This window comes from Eumetopias jubatus, unplaced genomic scaffold, assembly GCF_037043125.1.
Source record: "Eumetopias jubatus isolate StellerSeaLion01/CBP00866 unplaced genomic scaffold, mEumJub1_p1.0 scaffold_4, whole genome shotgun sequence".
Taxonomy (NCBI): domain Eukaryota; kingdom Metazoa; phylum Chordata; class Mammalia; order Carnivora; family Otariidae; genus Eumetopias; species Eumetopias jubatus.
Genome location: NW_028274810.1, coordinates 118,459,794 through 118,483,354, shown reverse-complemented (window position 1 = coordinate 118,483,354; position 23,561 = coordinate 118,459,794). Strand labels below are relative to the sequence as shown.

Here is a 23,561-nt window from a genome sequence, read left to right as displayed (position 1 = left end):
TTCCTTGCTCCCACCCAAAATCCTTCGATGGATAATTGTCTTGGCTTTTGAATTTAAGTAGAGAAAATATGTTTGCATAAACGCTTTTTAGGATCTAGAAGTGAAATGCCAGGAAGCCAGGGAGCAGCCGGTGCTGGTTGCAAGAAGAGCTGCCCCCTGTCCTGGTGTCTGTGGGGGGCGGCCACCAGGGGTCGCTGCTCTCATCTGTGCCCATCAAGTGGGTCTGACCCCACTGCCTAGGATGTGAGGCTGGAGCCCGTAGCAGTCACAGCCCATGACCAGTTAATTCCTTTTGCCCGTCAGAGTTTTAGAAATGGCACCAGAGAAGTATGACATGTAAGAGGAAAAAAAAAAAAAACAGTAGGAAATGAACTAAAAGATGAACAGCCCAGGATTGTAGCCTGCCCAGTGTTTGGATATTAAGGAATCTTTCAGGCCTGAGCTTCCTGGTCCAATAGGCAATGGGGCTAGAAATGGGCCCTCTATGACTGAGTTATTATACCATCTGGTACATTAAATATGAGAAAACTTTCAAATATAAATTGTATTACAAATGCCAAGTATATATTTTTTTTTGGTATGAGTGCTCTGAGTGGATCATTTGGAGTAAATGTTGGTTCAAGGGAAAGAAGTGGGCTTTGAAATACATGTTCTCTTTCAATATTTAATCAAAATAGTGACTCAACGTTAGTTCCGATGCTGTCTCCTTTAGCTATTATTATGTTTTAAAGGTCAAAGAGAACACTCAAAGATAGAGAGGTGGTTCTTTGTCTTTCTTTTTCTTTTGGTAAAATACACCATCTTGGAGAAGTGATGTCTGCATTACACGTATTCTTCCAGCTTTCAAAGGATTTGGAAATATCCATTGGAAATGTCAAAGGCAGGGGCACATGGGTGGCTCAGTTGGTTGAGCTTCTGACTCTTGATTTCAGCTCAGGTCATGATCCCAGGGTCCTGAGATCAGGCTCCGCACCCTGTCTGCTTGAGATTCTCCCTCTGCCCCTCCCCACCCCACCCCCCGCTCATGTGCTCTCTCCCTCTCTCTCTCAAATAAATGAATAAACCTTTTAAAAAAATCAGAGGCATGCATTTTCATAAATCAAGCTATTTGCTAGTGCTTTGACCTGAGCCTCCTGCCAGCCTTTTCAGTTTGGCCACGCTACTCTCTGCAGTAACCGTTTCTTCATTCATAATCACTATGGAGCACCAGCTATGTGCAAGGCATTGTTTTAGCAGCTGGAGTAATGGCAGTAAATCAGAGAATCAAAGTCTCTGCCTTCACAGTTTGCCCTGCAGCCTGCATAATTAACAGGTGATACTTACAGGGTGTGTGCCGTTCCAAGACATTACCCGCATCACCTCTGTGAAAGCTCACACCTCCCTTATGAGACACACACCATACCTAGCCCCATTTTACAGATGAAGGAACCGAAGCTCACGGAGGTTGAGTAATTTGCCGCCTCAGAAGCTAATCCAAACGCAAGCGCTTGGGCTCCAGAGCATGTGTTCTCACTCACTTGGCCAAAACATTTTCTTCTATTTGAGACGAAATACAGGAGAGTGTATGTTTCCTGAAGATTAAGATCTAGTGAAGGGCATGAATGTAGGGATCTCATCTTCTCCCAATGGGGGTCTAACCTTGTCACCACGCCTTGTGTGGGCTTTTCCGTATCCTACCCTTGAATTTCTTTCTTTTTTAAAAAAAATATATTTTAGGGGCGCCTGGGTGGCTCAGTCGCTGGGCGTCTGCCTTCAGCTCAGGTCATGATCCCGGGGTACTGGGATCGAGCCCTGCATGGGGCTCCCTGCTCGGCGAGAAGCCTGCTTCTCCCTCTCCCACTCCCCGTTTGTGTTCCCTCTCTTGCTGTGTCTCTGTCAAATAAATAAACAAAATCTTTAAAAAAAAGTAAATAAAAATTAAAAAAAGATTTTGTTTATTTATTTATTTGAGACACAGAGAGAGAGAGAGAGAGAGCACAAGTGGGGAGGAGCGTCAGAGGGAGAGAGAGAGAAGCAGGCTCCAGGCTGAGCAGGGAGCCCAATGCGGGGCTCGATCCCAGGACCCTGGGATCATGACCTGAGCCCAAGGCAGATGCTTAACCAACTGAGCCACCCAGGCACCCCCTACCCTTGAATTTCAAGTTCATCTGCCACCTCCATGATGAAGGCTTCCTCAGCCAGAATTAATGCCACTTGCCTTCTAGCTTAAAATACTCTGCAAATGTTGGGGACTCTTGTGGGGATGATGAAAGAGGAGAAAGGGGATGGTGGCAGTGACGAAACCAATGGTAATGCTGATAGTCATAAAAATGATAATGTGTGCTATCTTAGGCAGCACTCACCTTTTGCAACACACAGTTATGGCAGCTGCCTAGATCATGTCCATAGCAAACATTATTTTCCATAAGTAGGTTGTTACATAAGGCAAAGAGCTCCTTGGGATAAGAGTTCCCATCATTGGGATACTCAAGCAGAACTGGGATAAAAATTTGGTAGGAAATTTATAGATTAAATAGGTTAATCTATATCCCACTTCCTTATGTTGTTTCTTTACTCCTCCCAGACCCTTTTCCAAAACTGAAAAGATAAATGAACAGCAGCATCACTCAAAAATCCTCCTCAGTAGTCTATCTATCTATCTGACCCAATATTAGTGTCAATTTCCTCTTCATAGTCCTTTATATTTATTTAAGTCAGCCATAATGAGATCCATCATAAGAAATAAGCAACAAGATAAGAGCAAGTAATTACATTTCATAAAATTGTTGTTTGCCTCTTTAATGATACCATCTATTTAAAGACTGTGGAAGTCACAAGCACTTTTACCAGAACATAGACTATTAAAAGAAAAGTATCACCCTGGCATAACAATTTTGTGTAGATTGCTGGAGTTACAATTTGGCAGATTCATTAGGTCATCTTCTTCTGGTAGGATTCCTGTTCAGTCTCTGGTACTGAAAATATTTTATCTACAAGCTTTAGCCTTAACCAGGATTTGAGCCATAAAGAAATGGGCCAGAAACCCAGCAGAAACACTAACCCAAACCCTGGTCCAAACCAGCATCATCTCACCTTCTTGGATGATTGAAATCTGTTACACATCTTCGAGAGAAACCAGAAGTACCCACTGGGCCTGAACACCAGCCCCAGCCATTCCTATTCATTCATTCATTCATTCATTCATTCTTTTTTTCCCCCATAGTTTTTTTTTTTTTATCTTTTTTACTTTTATTGTTGATAAATGGGATTGGTGAATTTCTTTTTTTTAATTCTTAAATACATATTTATTAAACATGGGATGCTGAGAATATTCTGGTGAACAAGCAACCCTGACTCATTCTCATTTTCATCACAGTTACTATCTGGTAGGAAAGACAGACACGGAACAAATACTCTCTTTCTCTCTCTCTCTCTCTCTCTCTCTCTCACACACACACACACACACACACACACACACACAGTGGTATGTGTTTTCTAAGAAAAGTACGAAAATCACATTTGAAAATGTGATTAAGTGGTGACCTAAGAGAGGGCAGAGGAAGCTTCTCTGAGAAAGGTTCTCTGAGCTGAGAAAGAGGGAAAGGCACCTCAGGCAAAGGAGGAATAGAAACTCAGACAGCTCAGAGGCAGCAAAAGACACGGGTCTTTTGAGGAATCGAATGAAGGTCATGTGACTTGAAGAAGAAGAGGGGGAAGAATGGCAGATCTAAAGGTGGGTCCCAAGAGGGAGTTCTGCCTTTGTTTTAAGAGCAACGGAAACTACTGACATCTACTGAAGGATTCTAAGCCATCATCATATGGACTGCAAAAGGCTGAAAGCAGATGCAGGAAGGCTGTTGTGATTCAGATGAAGAACAGTGTTTCCTGCACCAAAGAGGAAGGAGCAGAGACAGAAGTGGGTGGCCTTGAGGATATTCTGGAGGCAAATTTGTCAGGAAAGCAATAGACTGGCCATGGGGACTGGCAGAGGGAGAAGTGCTGGGGGTGCCTTTGGGCTTTCTGGCTCGGGCAGCTGCAAGGATGGACGACAGACCCCTAGCCTCACTGAAGTGGGGATCCACAAAGAGGACAAGGTCAGGGGAGCAGCTGGATGTAAATATCCAGCACTCCTTTCTGAGATTCAGGTTTCTGGGACTTCTCTCCTTTTTAGAGTCCAATTATTCTACATCTAACCAATTATTTATAACATCAAGCCACAGACTCATAAGCTTCAAATTAGAAGGGATCTCAAAAATCATTTAGCTCAACCCCTTCCCCTTTGCCCCATACCCCTGATGATGGGCAGCTGGCCTCTGCAGGGCACCTTCAGCAATGACTTTTTAATCTCACAAGGCCTAGTACAATTTCAAAGAGCTATAAATAGGGAAACATCGGTTTCTTCCTTTGGGAAATAGTCCCTCACATCTTCTCCAGCCATAATTATTGCCTGCCATTTATTCTAGTGCTATAAATTATATATCAGATGACACAACATCTGATCTGGGTCTTTCTGTTCCCTAAATCTCAACTACAGAGCAAAAAAAAAATCACAAAATGAAAATGGGTCTGTTCTCTTAAGACGATCAGATCATCAAGTGTAAGAGTTGCAATGTTATCTCGAAGAATAGACAACTTTAATTTCTTGTCTGATGCACCACGAATATATTTTGCAGCCAGTATTGATTTGGATGCTGTAATGGAGAACTAAAATAACAGTGGATGAAACACATTTGGAGTCTATTTTATGTCACATAAAAAAATACCTAGGGATGAGCAGTCTACAGCTGGTATAGTGACCTCAGAGCATTGGCAGTGTCCTAGGATTCTGATTTCTTTGTGGTCCACCATCCTGCTGTGTGGCTTCCATCCTCAACGGCTCCTCATGGTCCAAGATGGCTGGTGGAGGTGCCGTCATATCTGTTTACCAGGCAGTAAGAAGGCTAAAGGAGGCGGGGTGGGTAAAAAAGGCAGTCCTCCCAGATGAATCAGGCATCTTTTCAAAACTTTCCAAAATCCTCCAGTAATGAGTACCTCTATTTTATTGGCTACCCGTAGGTACAAAGGAGGTACATCTGTGTGTGCATGCATGTATACACACACTCCCTGCCAACTCCCCCACCCACTCTCTCTATATAAGTGCACATCATACACATTACTTCCCAAGATAAAAATTTGGCTCTACATATAAGGAAGAAAAGACAATGCATATTGCAACCACCCAGCAGTCTCTAAAACACAACAGTATACAGAAACCTGCCCGAGGTAGAGAAATAATATCCTCAACTGGCTTATCATTTTAAAGCACGTGAAACAATATAGGGTAACTCAGAATCACATGGGCAACTAGGTCTATATTACTCTCAAGAAGCTATTTATTTTGCTAGAAGGGACTTGGGTAAAAAGAGCTTTGTCTGCATATTTTAATAAATTATGTAATGATCCTCTGCTTTTCCTTATGGTGTAGCCACTAATCCGGTCTTGAAGACAGATGGTGAACTGTGAAGTCATCAAAACTTTAAGTTCTTCTGTCTCAGTTTCTTCCCTAAATGTTAGTTCTACTTTGGGCACATGAAGTGTGCACAGAAGGCCAGGTAAGGAAGTGTACCATTTCTCATATCTCTATAGTTTCAGGGTATGAAGAGACCATACAGGAGGCAGCCAGGTATCAATGGATAAACTTTTCTTTCTTGCCTTCTCGCCCTGAAAATATAAAGTGACTTGAGGATAGGAAACGGATCTTATTTGAAATTGCAGTCCTCAAGTTCAGCACATGGTAGAGAGCTGAGTGAAAGGAACATGCTCTATTAAATATGAGTATACATTTACTTCAATGGCAGCCTGGTATGTGCAGGGGGGTGGTGATGGGAGCCAGCCGGAACCCATGTATGGTTGGATCCAAACAAACCTGAAGCTGAATCCTCACTTGGCCACACACATCCTGAATGACTTCAGGGAAATTAACTTCTGTGCACACTTTCTGAACCTCAATTTCTTCATTTCGAAGTGGAGGTTACAATTCTACTATAGTACAGGAATACCCTTAGGAGTGGATAGGTTGTGTGTGAAATCGTATAATGGCTCTGCTTTTTGAAATATCTAAGTTCTCAAAAGTCCGAGGCCTGGAAGAGGTTTTCTAAGGGCGTGGTCCTCAAATGGTGTTGACAGAGGGGAAGCTTGGTGGTGCCTTGGCTGGTGGGACAGAGCAATGCAGGAAGGAGACAGAAAGAATGGACCTCCCTCCCCTAACAATGCCGTGCCTCTTTCTTTATTTTCATGTTTTATTACTTCGTCTAGTTTGAAAAAGGGATCCCTGCTATTCTAAAATCTTTTGTTTATCCTAATTGTTCGAGGTAACTTGATGTTTACTCTACTATGAGTTTTCCTACTAATTTTATTGACAATGGATTTGTTTTGCTGTCATTTAACGGTTGTTTAATATTGGAATAGGTTCACGGTTTGAATCCTGTCTGTGTGCATGAAAAAAATAGCTTATTAACTAGGTTTTAAAATGATCTTCTCAGCCTTTTTTACAGTCAAATTACCTTGAACTAAAGTCTTTATTTGCAGGATGTCAAATGAGCATGTGATTCTCCCTTCCATAAAATTAGGAAGGACTTTCCATAAGAGAGGGCTTGAGTGTGGTTATCTGTAGGGAGACATAGCAGCAACAAAGGCAAAATGATTTCTCTTCCTTGTGAGAACGTTCTAAATCCATGGCAAAGGGCGATTCCTAATGACTGGTGGTTTTGTTCACAAAAAGGAACAGAGGGGTAGCAGTGGGTAGCCTGAAAGTTAGTGGACATCCCCTCATCCTGGGGGCAGTTTTGCTTCCGATTGTTGCTCCTAGCTCTTGTGATGATCATTACTGCTGAAAGTGGCAGGGCCTTCCCATTTCACCCACCGTTCAGGCAACCAACCTGTGCTGGGCAGAGCTCCACACCAACCCCAGAGCAAGAGAGCCTGCTGCCTGTGACCACAGCAAGCAGACCCATCTGTGTTACAGAAGTAATATTACTACTACCCAGTGCTTGGCAACTGTTGTTTCTCTGTTCATGACCTTTCATAGTCTTCAGCTCCCACCATATCGAAAAACAGTGAAATTCTTGACAAGAGGAATCTCATTCTCATGTTGTTACCAATGAAGTGACTTATGGACAGCAAGATTAAGTGAATTCCTCCAGGGTTCAGCCTCTATTTCCTGGGGTCTATAGACAAAGAAGAGGGAACCACAAAAGCCAGACCCCCCAGTTTGTGGATATTCAGGTTGCTAAGTGTCCAGTTCAATTGCTTCTGGGTAGTACCGACATAAAATGGCTTGTTGATCACAGCGGACATTCCCACTTTGCAAAAGCCAGATAGGCAATTCTGACAAGCACCACAAAGTTACTAATTAAATATTCAAAAGGAACAATTGTCTGTCAATTAAATCTCTCCATCACTATTCCCTTTGAAACAAACTGAATCGCTAAAATGATCCACAATTTTACAACTCATGGTGTCAATGTAATTAAGCCATGAGGAAAAATTAAATATTAAATACCACCTAGTAAGTAATTCTCTCAGTATGTGCTAAATCATTATTCATCATAGTTCTCCTCCTTCTCAGAGGTCAGAGACCTCGGCAAGCTATGTTTTCTATAAGAAATGTCATTATCTGATCTTGGGAGCCGAACAAACCAGAAAAGCTTACAAATCCCCACATTCGCACTCCCTGTAATTCACGGGAATAAAAATTTTACAGCTGGGAGGAACCTCAGAAATCATTTCATGGTGACAGACTTTTAGAGCTGTAAGGAATTCATTCTGAGGCCGAGACACGTGGAGTAGTCTGTACGAAGTTTTACCACATTGGATGTAAAATCTAGGGTCAGTCTTTTGACGATGGTTGAGGTGCTATTTCAATACAATGTGGGGTCCCCTGGCTCCATGGAGCAAGACCATTGTTATAAGCATTTGCTACCATTTTGAATAGAAATCTCGTTTTCCCTCTTCTTTGTTACTTTTAGCTCCTTGCCTCTGAAACTAGCAGAGTTAATTGAGATAAAGTGGCTTTAAAAGACCATCAAATCCAGGGGTAGTTTTGAAATGAGACAGATGTGGCTGAGAATCCCTTATTAGCGCTATGACCAAAAGGGAAATGACGTAATACTCTGAGCTCAGCATCCTTTGCTACGAGAAGGGAAGCAGCCATACCCATGCTAAGATGACGGTTCAGGCATTTATTCAGTAAGCCTCTGCTGCAAGCTTCCCTTGGGATGTGCCAATGTCTAGTCCAGAGATATATACAAGGAGAGATCAACCTCAGAGAGCACATGTTTTAGTAGCAGAAACAAATAAAGATGCCACGGTCCCAATTTCACCTGCCAACCCCTTTTCCCCTTTCAGGTCTTAATCAGGAAGAATTTCTTTATCTCAGCCCAAGTCAGGTTTCTCCTTTGAAAGAGAAACCAGGGCCAAGATAGGGTGAGGCAAGCTAGATGCGTAGGATTCACTACATCGCAGGGTTGGCTCCTGACAGCAAGTGCCTCTTTAAACTCTACCCTGGACACCTTCCTAGCCTCAACGTCGTCATAGCCTGGCACCAAACCATGTCATCTGGTTTAAAAGTACTTAACTCAGTTTGAAACGAGTCACATGCTTAGGCCATTATTTGATGGATGGCTGGTTCTCACTCTAGATTAGAATCCATTTCATAGCAGGATCGTGCGTTCTTGACCTCATCACACTATCCCACTGCTTGCACCCCTGCACACAATGGTACTCCATGCTTATCTGTCAGATAAAGGGCTAAACAGACGTGTGAACCAACAAATGATGGGGGTGTGTAAAGAGAATGAGGACAGCCCAGAGTCAGGGACCTAAGCCCATCAGTGGAGTGTCAGGGAAACCACTGCAGAGAAAGTGAGGTCTTTCTCCCCAAACTAGATCCACAGGCTTGCAGCATGCAGCACCTGGGCACTCGCTGGAAATGCAGACTCTTGGGACCCCCTTCCTAAATCCAAAGGCTGTACCAAGACCTCCAGGTGATTTCTGCGCATATTAAAGTTTGCAAGCATTGGTCTGCCATACACAGGTGTTTAGAAAGGTAAAGCCTGGGAAAGGACTCCTCAGGGCAGAGGACTCCACAGAAAAGGTGGTCAGTTTTAAAAATTAAGTTACAACAAAAAATGAAATGTACTGTGCAATTCTACGAACCAGCTCAGATCTAAATATTCCATGTCTATTTCATTTCTTCAACAAGTTTCTGGGCTAATGTTATTATTCCCATTTACAGCTGAAGAAAGCGAGGTGCAAAAAGATTAAGACCCTCATTGGTGTCCTAACATTACCAATGGCAATCAATCCCAGGCGGTGTGAATCCTCATCTTGCACTGGGCTCACACACAAGTGCTCTCTGGTGATATGGGTGGGTCTGGCTCATGGCAGCCCTCCATACATGTACTGACACATTGAAAGAGTCTTGCTCGAAAGACTATTTATCTTTCTGTCAAATTCCATAGTGTCTGCTTACCCCTCCTCCCTTAAACACCTCATCTGAGCTCAGATTCTCAAAATCCAACAAGCACATATGATCCTCCGATGAAACAAATGCCATTTGTTCTTAAGATGGCATGTGTCTTGGAGAAGGGGCACAGGGAAGGTTTCCTGGAGCTGGTGACCCCTGTGTGGGTACTAGCAGACAGGGAAGGGACAAGATGACAGAAGAGCTGCCCCAGAAAGCAGACACAGGAGTAAGCCAGCACAGGGTGTCAGGAAACTGGGGATGTGTTCAACTGTGGAACTTACCCTCAGGCACAAGGGGTGAGATGACTCGAATTTGGGAGAAGCCTACTCCCTGGTGGGTGAGGGGTGGCTTGGAGGAGCACAGGGAATGACAGAGTTGAGTGATAATGGGGGCTGCACTGGAACGGCAAGAAGGATGGAGAGCTATGGACAGATCCCAGTGATGGAAGACAACACCATCAGGCATTCACACGGATGTTGGGTGGGAGGCTGATGATTTTTGATTTGTTGAGATTGAGCTCCCTGTGAGACCCTTAACTGGAGATGCCCAGCAGGTCACTAGATGGCCTGGTAATTAACCAAGAAAACTGGGCTCGAGGTACAGATTTAGGAGTAAGCAGCACCTAGGTCCATGCTCAGTAATGGAAGAAGGGAGTGATTGCCCAGGGGGATGTATGGAGTGAGGTAACAAGGAGATATGTGCAATGGAAATTTAAGCAGCCCCAACACTGAAGAGGAAAACTGAAGCATCTAAGAAGGAAGAGAATGTAAACGGCGCTAGACTATAGCATAGAGAGAGACACCACCATAGCTCCGGTACACCCCCTGCTCTGTGAAGCTCATAGCGCAGCTGGCGAGAGAAACATGGAGACCAATGACAGCAGCATGCGGCAGGACAGACGGGCAGAGAAAGGGTGATGCGGGCAGCAGAACAGGAATACCTAACTTGGTCTGGGGTCCTGGGAACCCTTTGTGATCCTGTATTTCTCTCCACTGCTCACAAAACTTTTAGGCATAAAGAAACGTGTGGCCAAGGAAGCCAAGGCCATTTGGTCAAAGTTGCTAGAAAAAAAAAATCATGGCAAAAATAGGATGAGAATTTGTTTTAAGGACATGTACTTATATGATTTCAAAAATATCTCTAACTGTCCATTGGCAGAGCTCAGAGTTGGTCTCCGGCTGAAATGGCATGGGCAGGGCCCCAAGGACTGCTTATGATGCGATTATTCACTTGGTAGAAGGCAAGAAGCTACATCTGACTCTTAAATAGAGAAGGAAGGGGACTCTGTTCATTGGAAACTGACTGTTGGGGTCATGAACCCATCTTCATATGCACTTCATATGCCTGTTGGTTTCCACCAACAGGCGAGGAAAGCTCACCCAAGTAATGAGGGGAGTTTGACTTTGAACTTAAAAGAAAACAAGCTTGCTGTTCTTGATTCTGACTTTGTTTCTTGAACTAATTGACAGTAGAAAGAGGAATTAAGTGGGATAATTCCAAAAAGGGAAGACTTAACTCATCCTTTTAAGGGACTTCATGATGACTGTTTTAGTTAATTGCATTGGACTCCAATATCTAAAATCAGGCTTGATTTTGCTCTGAGGCAGTATACAGAAAAACTGATCCAGTTAGGGTACAAACTGGCCTTTCTGTGATAAGTTTTAAGCTGAGGGGAATGAACAGTAGTCTAAGCAATGATCTGTATACCATGCTCAGCAAAGTCAACCAGTTTTGTGCAATGTTCTCCCCTTAGAGGAGTGAGGCCGACTAGCCCTGCTGGTGTGGAGTGACAGAAATGAGGTCTGAAGGTGAGAGCGCCTCTTGCCCACAGCTGCACAGAAGCTAGAAGGTGAACATTGACTGGTGACAGGAAGTCAGGCCAAAGGGGCCATTTGGGGTGTGTTCAAAGAATACCTGAGCAAGGTGTTGGGTGTTGGGATTCAGAGCCAAGGTCCTAAAGAACCAAGAAGGAAGTGAATGAGGTGAGCCCCTTGTTAGGACTCTATTTTGTGGGGATGGGCCTGACCCATATAAAATTTTCACAAATGGACAAACACTTAATGGATATTCTAGGTGCCTAAACTTCCCCACCTCCTTTCTCCTTTTTCTTTCTTTTTTGACTTAAATGATCTGGGATTTACTTGGGATTCACTTGGGATTTTTCTTCATGTTGTCTACTATAACTTTTTAAACACATGTCTAGCAAAAACTCAACTTGGGGCTTCCAGCCCAAAGCACTTTAGAAGGGGGTAGCTTTTGATGTGTTTTCTGGTTTCTCACTGACCTCCTCTTCTGATTTCTCTCTTCTTTCTTAGAGAAACTAATTTCTCTTCTCTCACTGGTTACTCATTCCCTGTTGATAACTGTGTGATTCGGGGTGGGGGGGCAGAGGAAAGGAGGGGCCATGTAACATTCATTAATTCCATTTGTTTAAAAGTACCATGCTCAGAACTGTTCCATAGGGCCAAGTGCTATGCTATATGCTAGGAACACAGAGGTGAGTAAAACACTGCCCTTGGCCTCAAGGGGCTCCCAGGCAATGTTATGACATTGCTCTGATAAAGGACAAATGCAGGGTGTACAATGTACTAAGGGGAGGGAATTGAGCTTTACCTGAATACCTGGTCTGCCTACCTGTGGGTGGGGATAGGTCTCCTGCAGCTCCCAAATTTTTAGCTGGGGTTACTGTGAACGCAGACCAACTGGGTGTGCCCAGAGCTGCAGACCAGCCTGACCCTCCCCAGCATGAGGCAGACACTCCCTCCTGCCACATCTTCTAGTCCAGGCTTGGGATGCATTCAGTTTGTGGAAAGGAACTACTTAAATAACCAATCCTCTAGCCCTTTATTGGGTCCCCGTACACTCTCTTCACTAAGAAGGAAGATCCATACCCGTCCACAATGTCTTCTAGAATCTGACCTTTCCTTTCACACAACTCCTAAAAGCAACACACCACAGCTTTGATTTTTCATACTTTAGACGTCTATAGAGAAAAAAAGCCAAAGACTTGCATCTGTACCGAATGCTGTGTTCCACGTGTCTTTTTAAAAAAAAATTATTTCTTTATGCAGGGGAGAGGCAGAGGGAGAATCTTTCAAGCAGACTCCCCATTGGACAATGAGCCTGATGCGGGACTCGATCTCACGACCCGTGAGACCATGACCTGAGCCAAAAACCAAGAGCTGAATGATTAACCAGCTGAGCCACCCAGGCACCCCTCTGGATGTATTCTAAGAACCAGGTACAAACCTCCCTACCTCCGCACCAAGAGTCACAAACTCCCTTCCAAATTCCAGTCAAGCATTAGCGTCATTACAGCAACAGCTTTGACTGTCCAGTACACAGCTGGGCTCCAGAACCTAGCACCCAACAGGCAGTCAACAAATATTTGTTGAACAACTTACCTACTCAATCCTTATTCTCTCCTTCCTATGCAATCCTGACTTTTTGAGATGCAGTAAAATCTCATCTACTTTTGCCACCCTGTCTACCCATGGAGTGGCTATGTGTCAGTATTCTAGTCCCCAAAATGTACAGATGTCATTGGGCAGGGATCCAGGAGAGCTCCTAGAAGGGCAACCCATTCGGTTGGCAAATGCCCGTTGGCCATCCCAACCTTTTGCCTTTTGCCCATTGCCCTCTCCTTTTTCCTGTCTAAAGAGACGCCTTGATGGCTTGGAGATGAACGCCAATGGCTTTCGACTGACCTTGATGGAAAAGTCCGCCTGGTATGGAATCTACTTTAGGCCATCCCTGATGGATTGCTGTACAACTTTCCCTTGAAGAATCCCCATGACAGGGAGCTCATCACTTTAAAAGGCAGCCCCCCAGGCAGGTCTGTCTGTTTTAAAATCTCGACCTTAGATGAACCCAAATCTCTCACACTATAGGGGCCATCAGTTGATCTGTATTCTGTCCCAGAGGAGACACGTAAAATAACGAGTCTCTCTTCACCACGACAGCACCCCAAACATTTGGGAAAACCCACCATATCTCTTCTACATCCCTGTATCCCAAGGTTTCCGAGGGTTCTTCCTTTTTTCTTGGTTTTGTTCTGTTAAATTGTTTATGCTGCATTTCATCTTCCCATGTTCTAAGTTAAAGAAATATATATATTTTGATTATGCATTCCCTAATCCTTAGTCATCTCTGTTTTATAAGCGATCGTGTGTTTTCAACATGTAATCCCAAAAAGAAAAAAAAAAAAGATTTGAAATGATTTCCTCCAGTCAACTGGAAAGCTAGCTGACACAGGAAAAGATGTGTTGTTTACACAAGGAAGTGGCAACAGTTCTTGCTTTATGTGAAAATTTTATACCGGTAAGCACTCTACATAGAGAGGGCAGTTTTTAAAATTTCCTCCTAAAAAAACCCCATTAATGTGATTTAATTTCACATCTAGCTCATGTCCCTCACCATGTAGAATTTTATCATTTCCTGATTTCGGAGAATTTTGTGCCTCAAAGACATCTTGGCATAGAAGGCAGGACATGGGACCACAGGGAGATAAACCCCCAGGAGCTAAGCAATGTGTAAGATATTGTACATATGAAAATACATGATCTAGCGAATTCAAATTCAAATATCAAATCACAGATATCCAAGAAACAAGGACTGACAGGTTTATCTGACAACACACTGAGCTATAACCCCAGTTCATTGGTCAGGGAGGTGGTCACACGGTTGTATTTACAGATAGCATGGCTTTTATTCCTACCAGGCTATGGCCTGGCCTCCCTCAGAATGTCTGGCACCTCAGTGGTTAATTAATCTGCCTTGTTCTTTCTCTACCCTGCAGGGCTGACAGTGAAATCTTGCAGTGAGAAGAGCTGGCTTCCAAGCGCTGCTTAACTGACCTGACTCCTTAAAATAGTCCTTCATAAACAAAACACACATGATATAATTTGAGTGTGTAAATCCAATTACATTTCCTGGGAAAGCACAGAGCAGATGGTCCGGGCGTCCACTGCTCTGCCGTGGCTGGCTGGGTGAGGCGGCGTTCCTGCACTCAGGCCCCGAGAAAAGCCAGGGAAGACGTTATTTCCAGGATCCATCCTCTTGCTAACTAAGGTTCAAACCTATGTACCATAGAAATCTGCCAGCCTTCAGTTTCTGTTACCTTGATTTCCAGCCCAGAGGAAGCAAAGAACGTACGTCAAGTGAACTGATATGCTGTCCAGCTGAAGATTCTGGACCTGCTGGTTTCTTGAAGGATTAATATTGTGCCCATTTGTGGGTAAGAGGAAAGGTTTGAGAGGAATGTTGCAAGTGTCTCCTATGTTCTGAAAATAAACCCATGTAGGATCAACTAAAAGAGATATACTTGTGAAATGAATAAATTAACATCTCAAGAAATATTTAGACAACAGTGAAATGTCACGGCAGCATGACTGTAGTAGAATCCTCTGATTACACGTTACCAGCAGCACAGAATGTGGGATAAGCTTTGTTTTTTTAATCTTTCCTTTTTATACTTGGTTTCACTTATTTCTGATGAGCTCTTACAGTGCCATCAATCATCAAGGTGTAAATATGACCAATGCGTTTGTCCTACTTAGCATGACATTGCAGCAGTTGTGCCAGAAGGAAAAGTCCTCCCAGCCTTCACGGTTTTGATCTAATTATGTTCTGACCCACTGATACCGGTCAGGTGACATTACCGGAGAGGAAGGAAAACAAATTCATAATTCAATCTTGCAAAGCACACAAATTATAACCATTTTACAACTATTTCTAAATACACAGGCACCAAGCTTATTTGCAACTCTAGGGCCAAGGGGATAAAGGACAGGGCTGAAGGAATTTAACTGGTCACTCCAGCAGTCATTAAAAATATCCTTTGCAAAGCCTAACATCTCCATCACACACACAAAAAAAGGCTGGGGGGGGCAAGGAAAGGACTGAAGGAGGGAGGGAGAGCTGGAGGGAGGGAGGGAGGGAGGAAGGAAGGAAGGAAGGAAGGATTAGAACCAAAAAGTCTCTGGGCATTTTTCACAAGAATGAAAAAGTATTATTTCCATTTTCTGGCATTCAGAGGAACCTCTTGGAAATGGTGACAGTCAAATCTGGTTTTGAAAGACATTTTCTGAGACATGCTGGGACACTGCAATTATTTTTTTTAAGCCTGTATGAATTTGCTAAAGGAAAATGTACAGAAACGAACGTATTTGGAGTTTTAAAAAATGCACACCATAACTAGCAAGGTGCATTAAATAGAAGCCCAGTTCCACTCATTTAACGGATATTTTGTGTTTGGGAATTGAGCACTTACCTTGATACTAACCACCAAATTGGGATGATTCAAATTACGTGCCATTTGCTGTACATTAAGTAGTCATACAATTCCTTTGATTTGATTTGAGTTAGCAGATTTAGACAAAGAATACAGAATATACACTTACGTTTAAATTTTACAAATAGGGGGAGAGATGTTGGTGACTCTATTATACTGACTCCGTGTTTACTGTGAAGCCAATCCTTCATTTAAATAATCAGAAATGCATTCTCTATATTTTTTAAATATTTATTTATTTATTTTGAGAGAGAGAGAGAGCACACGTGCGTGAACGTGCAGGGGGTGGGGCAGAGGGAGAAGGAGAGGGAGAGAAATAATCTCAAGCAGACTCCCCGCTGAATGTGGAGCCCCTGCAGGGCTAGATCTCACAACCTTGAGACCATGACCTGAGCGGAAATCAACAGACACTCAACGGAGCTACCCAGGCACCCCTAAATCAGCAGGAATGCATTCTGAAGCATGCACAAAAGCTGCTTCTCACCTGACCCAAACCTGCTCATACCATTAACCACTATCTTACCCCCTACAAACAGTGCATTTTCTCCCAAAGGAGTTTTTAAAGGCCAAATGTAAACTAAAAGTCCCTCATTAGTCAAGTTTAATGATCATGATTTAATTAGTATTTTTTTTTTTCTGGCTCTAGCTTCTATTGTTTGATGGGATTTGTATAAGACAGTAAAAAAATGCTGCATGGAAATTCAGATCTGACAGCATGACCCTGAGCACTAACCTGGATTTGCATACCTGGCTGATTTTGCTCCTAGAGTTATCTTGGAGAAATCACCTTCACTCTGACACTTCTGCTTATCTGCCTCGCCAAGAGATACAGAAGACTAATTAGCCACAAGCTTTAACATTTCAGAATCCCCAAGAGGAAACATAATGCAGGGATCTTTCTGGTTAAATATTGCTGCCTCTCAGTTTTCCAATAACTAAATGATCTTCACCATTTTATCACTAATGAGCTGAAGAATGAGAACAAGATGAGTTTCAAACGTGAAGTAGCTCACATTACCGTCACCAGCAATTAAGACCGAGTAAAATGCGAATTACAGCAACAGTCCTTAGGATTTACCTGAGCTGTGAAAGAACCTAGCAAATAAGACCCTTATTATTAATATTTTATTCATACATATTACCCGATTTTGTAATCAAGGTTTAGATGGACAAAGAGACCTGGCAGGATAAACAATTTAAGATGTGGAGAAAAAAATCTGTCGTCTCTGGACAAAGGCAGTACTATTGATGAACTAAATGATGCACATGAAGCAGGTTTAACTTGAGGTGGATGAGGCATCCTGAGGAAGGAATGGCTGCAGCCCCTGTGTTACCTGTAACTGAGCTTTGTCAGGGTGAATAGAAAAGCAACACTGTGAGCTGAGCTCTGAACCTTCTGAAAGTTCCTCTGTATCCCAGTACCACCTGGACCTAGAACATACACAGGTGATCCTATATATCTGCCACTAAGAGAACAATACCTCTAAGTTTGGGTGGGAAATCCATGATTTAGGTCTAACGGTTCACCGAGGGGAGAAAACATAAGCTATCTCCGTGCTGATGGCAAGGGCCTCCTGCGTGGCCCTTTTCCACTTGCATCTTGTGTCCACAGTGGAAAGCACATGATGATCTAAATGAACACAGGGCCCTGTCTCTTCATATAGGGCATCTGCCGAGATTTGCAGCTTGGTTGTTACCCTGTCAAGCCACAGATGTAATTTCCGCCGGGAGGAAAAGAACAGAAACAGATTCTCGTAGCTTGGGTTAAGGGAAGGCAATCATTGACTCATTTGTTACTTCTGAAAATGGCATTTTCAGTAAGTGGAACAGTTGCTGAGGTGTGTGGACTTTACACTCTCATGTAGCTTCTTGCTTCTTGAAAATGCTAAGTTAAATGTGAGCCATCCTCTAATGGGAATCAAGATAAATGTGGAGAAAGATGATATTCCAGTGTCAATGGCCTTCACTTGACAAGTTTGTATCCAATGAGCAAGATGATGAGCTAGCCACAAAGAGCTTATGCCTAGAAATTCAGACATTTTTCTCTCATGGTTTCCCTTTGGCTTTTTTCATTAAACGTTCATTCATGTGCTATACTGGGTATTGTCCTCCTGAGTCGTGAAACAGGTACCCCTCAGTCTTGAGTCAATTCAAATGTGGGCTTGGAAAGAAACTCTCAGAAGGTTTCTTAAGAATGAATGACTCTGGAGCTAGGATTTGAATTGTGTTCTCACCACTTGGGATCACCATCTTTGGGATGTCTCTTTAAAGTTCCCAGGAATTTGTTCTTTCTTCTATGAAATGAAAACGAAGGATACCATCTGTTTGTCATTAGATGTGATAATGTATGTAAAGGCCCTTAGTTACATGTAAAGCATTGTGCATATGTGAAGGATTATCCTTGTGCCTTGGTTTTGCCAAGGGCGTTTATGTATAAAAGACTGCCTTACACACATATAACTTACGTGTGATTGTGTACGCAGAAAACTTTCACTAGCACAATAGAGGGGGCTTGGATATTTTATATTACCTTTGCATTGAACAGTCTTGTTCATTCAGTATCTGTATGCTGGGTGCCTGGCATTTTTCTAGGTGATGAGCATAAATTGGTAAACACATAGACGTCTATGCCCTTAGGTGATGTTTATGTTTCTGTGCGGGTGGGCTGGGGAAAGAAACAGAGCAAATATAAACAAATAAAATAATTTCAGATAGTGTACGTGCTCAGGAGAAAACAGAACAAGCCAAGCACTAGGGAGTGGTGTGTGAACTGCGTCCAGGATAATGGGAAAACCTGGGAAAAATCATTCTAGGCAGCAAGCACAAAGGCTAAGAAGTGGGGAAAGAGCTCAGGATCTCTGAAAGCAGGAAAAGGTACTGGGTATTTGGAGCCTGAAGAGGAGAACAGAAGGAAACATAATTATAGAGAGAAGGAGCAACCAGTTTGTAAGGGGACCGGGTGACCACGGGAAAGAGTTAGGATGTTATTCTAATTGCTATAAGAGGTCATTAGCAGGGCATGCCTTATATGTTCCCAAACAAAGAAACCAAACAGTACCTATTCAAAAAATCAAAGATGATTTTAAAAGCGAGTAATGCTCCATTTCACCCACCTGCAAGATCTAAGAAAGAAGCTTGGACCTCTAGAGGGCGCCAAAGGAAAACATTTGGTAACCAAAGCCACAAAGGTCTTTTCAGCACCTGAAGTGAGAGGAGAGCGCTCTGGCTGTTCCCCAGGAGTCTGGGAAAAGCTGATTCCACTGGGAAAGTGTAGTTCATCTACAATTCCTACCCAAACAGAAAGTCAAATGAGCTTGGTTTGCATGTACCTGGACCTTGGTTTTCAAGCGAAGGACTGTTTATCATGGGATGGAAGTGGGAAGACATTTTGGGGTTATTTTTAATCTTCTCCCATCTGGTAGTATTTGAGTAGAGCATAAAACAAAAATGAAGCCAAAATTTACTTTCTGGATTCATTTGGCAAGCAAAGCGTCTCTATACTTAGAACTTTGAAAATATTCATCATTTGCCACTTGGGATGTTGTTATTCTAAATACTATTCCAAACTTACTTGATGAAGTCTCTCAGCAATGTGTACTCAGGAAGGCTCCTACATGGAAAGCAGTGGGTTATGATCAATGGGATTTTCTGCAAATGAGCAGATACCTGTGATAGATCGTGAAAATGACTCATAGTGAAAAAAGATAAAGAAAAAGGAGGAGAAGAAGGAAAAAAGAGGAGAAAGAGGAAGGGAAGAGGAGCAAGATGGGGAAGGAGAGTCTGATGATGTGGAGATACGTAATAAAGAAAATACAAAAAAGGAGGAGGGCTTGGAAGAAATTGAGACTTTCAGAGGCTAGTGGGGTTCAGATCCAAGTGTGAAGACTGAGAAACATAGTTCTGAAGACATATTTTACACAATCCCAAATTGAGACTTTATCAGACGTGGGTATTAAAGGTTCACAGTGATTTCGAGAAAACATTCACTACTGTCTTATAAGGAGAAGTTCAGCTGGTCAGCCCTTACTCACAGAGGCTCTCATCTCTCCATTTCATGTCTGATGATCACAGCCATGTACTTCGTAATACTCTGCTCTACCCAGGGAGACTTCAAAAAGCATTGTAAAAGCAGCCAACCAGATAAGTAACCCGAGCGAATGGATACAGAGCCATCAGAGAAGAGAGAGAATCCCAAATCTACTAGAAACCCAGAAGGTCAATGATAGGTAAAGCGTTCTATAGGTGTCTGCGTTCCAGAAACCACAAGCCATTTTCAGAGGTGTTGTACCTGGTTATTCAACGATATATTCAAACCCGAACACAAGGATGAGGAGTTTTTAAGCTTCCGATAGAGCCAAAGGCAGAGGCTGAGCCTAGAACAGGAACATATAAAGCAGGCCCCTGTCCAAGCACCTGTGTCAGCCTCTTATGTGGAAACACTTCAGCTGACATGTTTCCCTCATTTTTATGGAGAAGCCCCCCAATTCAGTCTCCTGCTATTTATCAAGCATTTGGCAAACAAAGTCCCAGACCATTAACTATCTATTGATTTGAATGAATTTCAACAATAAAATCACCATCTACCTTCTTCTTCACAGACAATGGGAACTCTGTTCCCAGAAACACAACCACATTTAACAGGAAAGACAGGAAGAAAGGAAGAGAAGCGACGGAGGGTCAGGTTCCACCTAAATATTTCAGACCATCTACATCAAAATATCCTTTATCAATTAAGCAAAACTTGCATTCTTTGCCAAAGACACTTCCCTGCCTACCCTACCGGTCCCAGATGAGGCTGATCTATGCAAAGCACTGGGTTCGGATCCTATGAGAGAAGATACCCTCTTAGAACTCCAAAGCAGTGAATAATTCCCAAGTAAAATACGTATCATGGGACTGAGAGACTGGACGATATAACATATGTAGGGTCCCCACCAGCAATTGCTATGTGTTCAAAAAATGCTATTAAATTCTAGAATTGAGGGTTTGTGGCACAGAGATACACAGAAACCCAACTCTGAATCCCAGAGTCCCTTACAACACCCTGCTGCGACTCTTGTGAGTAAAAGCTGTTAAGGAGTGGGTCACCTTCTAAATCAGGGTGCTTCTCCTCCCCTTCTGTTTCCTGCTCCAGAGACTACAGAGCCTGGGGGACATGTGCAGAGCAGAAAAGAGGCTGTTTCTTAGCTGATGTCAGAGAAGAATTACTAACAGAAGCCGACGAGAAGGACTGGGCTGGAAGAAACTTTAGAGGTCATTTAGTTCCAACTCCTCTAAGATGAGAGAAATACCATCCCACCAACACCCAGGACCTCCCAAGTGCGAGGCACTGTGCCAGGCTGGGGGAGGGGCCTCAAAAGAAGCAAGGCAAGCCGGCCTTTCTGAAAGCTATTTCTAAATAACCCAGGGGAGTGCGGGGGTGGGGGGTTGAAGAGCAAGGCAGGCAGGAGTTACCTGGTTGATGGAAATGACCGCTAGCCGGGGGATGACCACCTGCAGGACCACCTGCAGCAGCGAGGTGCCCAGGCCGGCCAGGATGGCCCAGGTTAGCGGCAGCGGCAGCATGCTGTAGGTGGCAAACAGCGTGAAGAGAACGTAGCCGATGCCATCACCCAGAAGCCCGTAGCCGAGGCCTGCTGCCAAGATCTGGGTGGTCATGGCCACCCAAGTGACTACGCCGCTATACTGCAGGTACGTGTGCGAGGTGGTGTCCTTCCTGACCACCACCAGGGCGCAGATCACCACCTCGATGCCAGTGAAGAAGCCCAGGAGGATGCCCTTGAGCGGGTCCATCGGGGCCGAGGCCAGGCTCAAGTGGAGGACCAAGAGAGTGAGTTTGGTCAGCACGTCCAGTACATTCATCACCACCTCGGATTTGCGCCTCTGGCCCAGGAAATAGCGCTGGTAGAGGCGCTCCAGATCCCGGGACTTGAAAGAGTTGCGCAGAGTGGGGAAAATGACCCCTCGGTAGCTATAGCCCCCACTGAGGAAGAAATCCGAGTTGCTTGGGGCGCAGTCGAGGTGCAGGAAGCCCAGATCGCCACCGCCCCCGCTGCCGCTGCCGCTGCCGCTCCCGCTGCGTTCCGGGAAGACTTTGGTGCCACCAGTGCTGTGCGCTCTCTCCCCGGGGCCCAGCGAGTAGAGGGGCAGCGCCGAGTCGCCGGAGAGCTGCGCCGCGTGATGGTCGGGGCCGCCGCCTCTAGGGTCCGAGGCTTTGCCGGAGCCTCTGCTCCCGCTGCCGCCGCCGCTGCCCCGATGCCCATGAATGAAGCGCTGCTCGGTGATGTGCCTCACCGCCGTCTGCCACAACAGCCGCTGCGGCCGCGAGCCGCTCCCGCCGTCGCCGGCCGGGGGCGTCGGGTGGATAGTGTAGAGTTCCTCGCTGCCGCTCAGGCAGCGCACATCGGAGAGCTCCATGGCGCCGGGCCGCAGGCAGGGAGGCGCACAGCCAGGAGGAGGCAGCTGGGGGAGGGGTCCCAAAGACCCCACGGCGGCCTGGCGGGAGCTGGGAGGCGAGCCCTGGTATCCCCGGCCGCCGGGTCGCGCGAGCCCTGGACAGGAGGCTCCGCGCGTCAGGTCATAGTGCGCCCCGGGGCAAAGGGCGTCTGGAAGATTGCCGCAGACCCCTGCGTCCTTCCGCGCCGCCCTCCAGTCAAACCGCGCAGCTGGGGTGCGCGGCGGCGGTGGTTTGGTGTCCGCAGAAGCCGCGGCGCTCTGAGCCACGCAGCCCCCTTCTCGGGCTCAGGCTTCTGGGCCGCTCCTCGGCTCAGCGTCTTGGCGCAGCCTTTGCTCTCCAAAAGGCGCCTGGGCGCCGTGCTTCTTTCTGCTGCGCGCCGGGCGGGTCCTGGCTGCGGCACTGGGCTCGGGACACCCACGACTCGGCGCCTGCAGGAGGACTGGCCGAGGGTGACCGGCGACGGCGGCGGGTGAGAAGTTAGCCGCTGTGGCTGGAGCAGAGCCCTTCGGAGAACTCCATTGCGCCGGGATGGGGAGCCGGGGCGGAGCTGGGGGCGGGGGCAAAGAAGGGGGAGGTGTGGGGGACGGGGAAGTGGTGGGGTGCCCCGCGGAAGGGTTGGAGAGGTGGTAGCCTCGGGGCTAACAAGTCAGCAAACAGTTAATTTGGAGCAGGGGGTGTGCTGAGGCTCCCTCCTCGGCTCATCTCTGGCTGTCTCCTTTTCCTGCGCGAGGACTGACCGCGCGGCGCTGGCTCTGGCCCGTCGCATCCCTCGGGGAAGGGGGAGGGCGGCAGGGTCCCAGTCGTGGCTAGAAGACGAGGTAAGCTTTTCCAGCTGTGCTTCCGAAGGGTCGGAGCCCACAGTTCCCATTCCCTTCACTTCGCTCTTCGGAGTCCATTTGGCCCGGAGCTGGGAGGCGGGGGCAGGAAAAAGTGGGGAGGGCTCCGAAGCCAACAGCTCTGAGATCGCCGAGAAGCTCCCGGTGCTGATCCCTAAGCCTAAGAACAGAAGCTTGGCGGGTGCGGTGGGTGTAAGGTCCGGACGAGGAGGGAGGCCCGAAGCCGCGGGGAAGTCGACTGAGACGCCACCGGATCCAGGGACGCGCCGCGTGCCACCCTGGCGCTCTGAAGCGCGCTGCGGGCACCCGGCGGCGGGGAGGAATTTGGAGACCTGTCAGATCGGTCAGACACCCGCGGCGACTTAAACCCGCCCCCACGCCAAGCCACGCCCCCGGAACCGGGTGGGGGTGGTGGCGGGGAGCTGGCACCCTGATCTGGCCAGGACGCCCCAGGTCTTGGAGGCAGCAACACGCGCAGGCCGGCGTGGGTGA

At 45.6% G+C, this 23,561-nt stretch overlaps 1 protein-coding gene across 1 annotated transcript in view; it reads right to left on the bottom strand.

Annotated features, from left to right (window-relative positions):
• The window catches only part of ADCY8 (adenylate cyclase 8), a 226,994-nt gene extending 204,801 nt beyond the window's left edge, over nt 1-22,193 (bottom strand). Inside the window, exon 1 of the mRNA XM_028105668.2 lies at nt 21,231-22,193. Within this exon, the coding sequence (XP_027961469.2) occupies nt 21,231-22,193 (963 nt within the window). The remainder of the gene's footprint in view (nt 1-21,230) is intronic.
• Nucleotides 22,194-23,561: the final 1,368 nt, after the last annotated feature.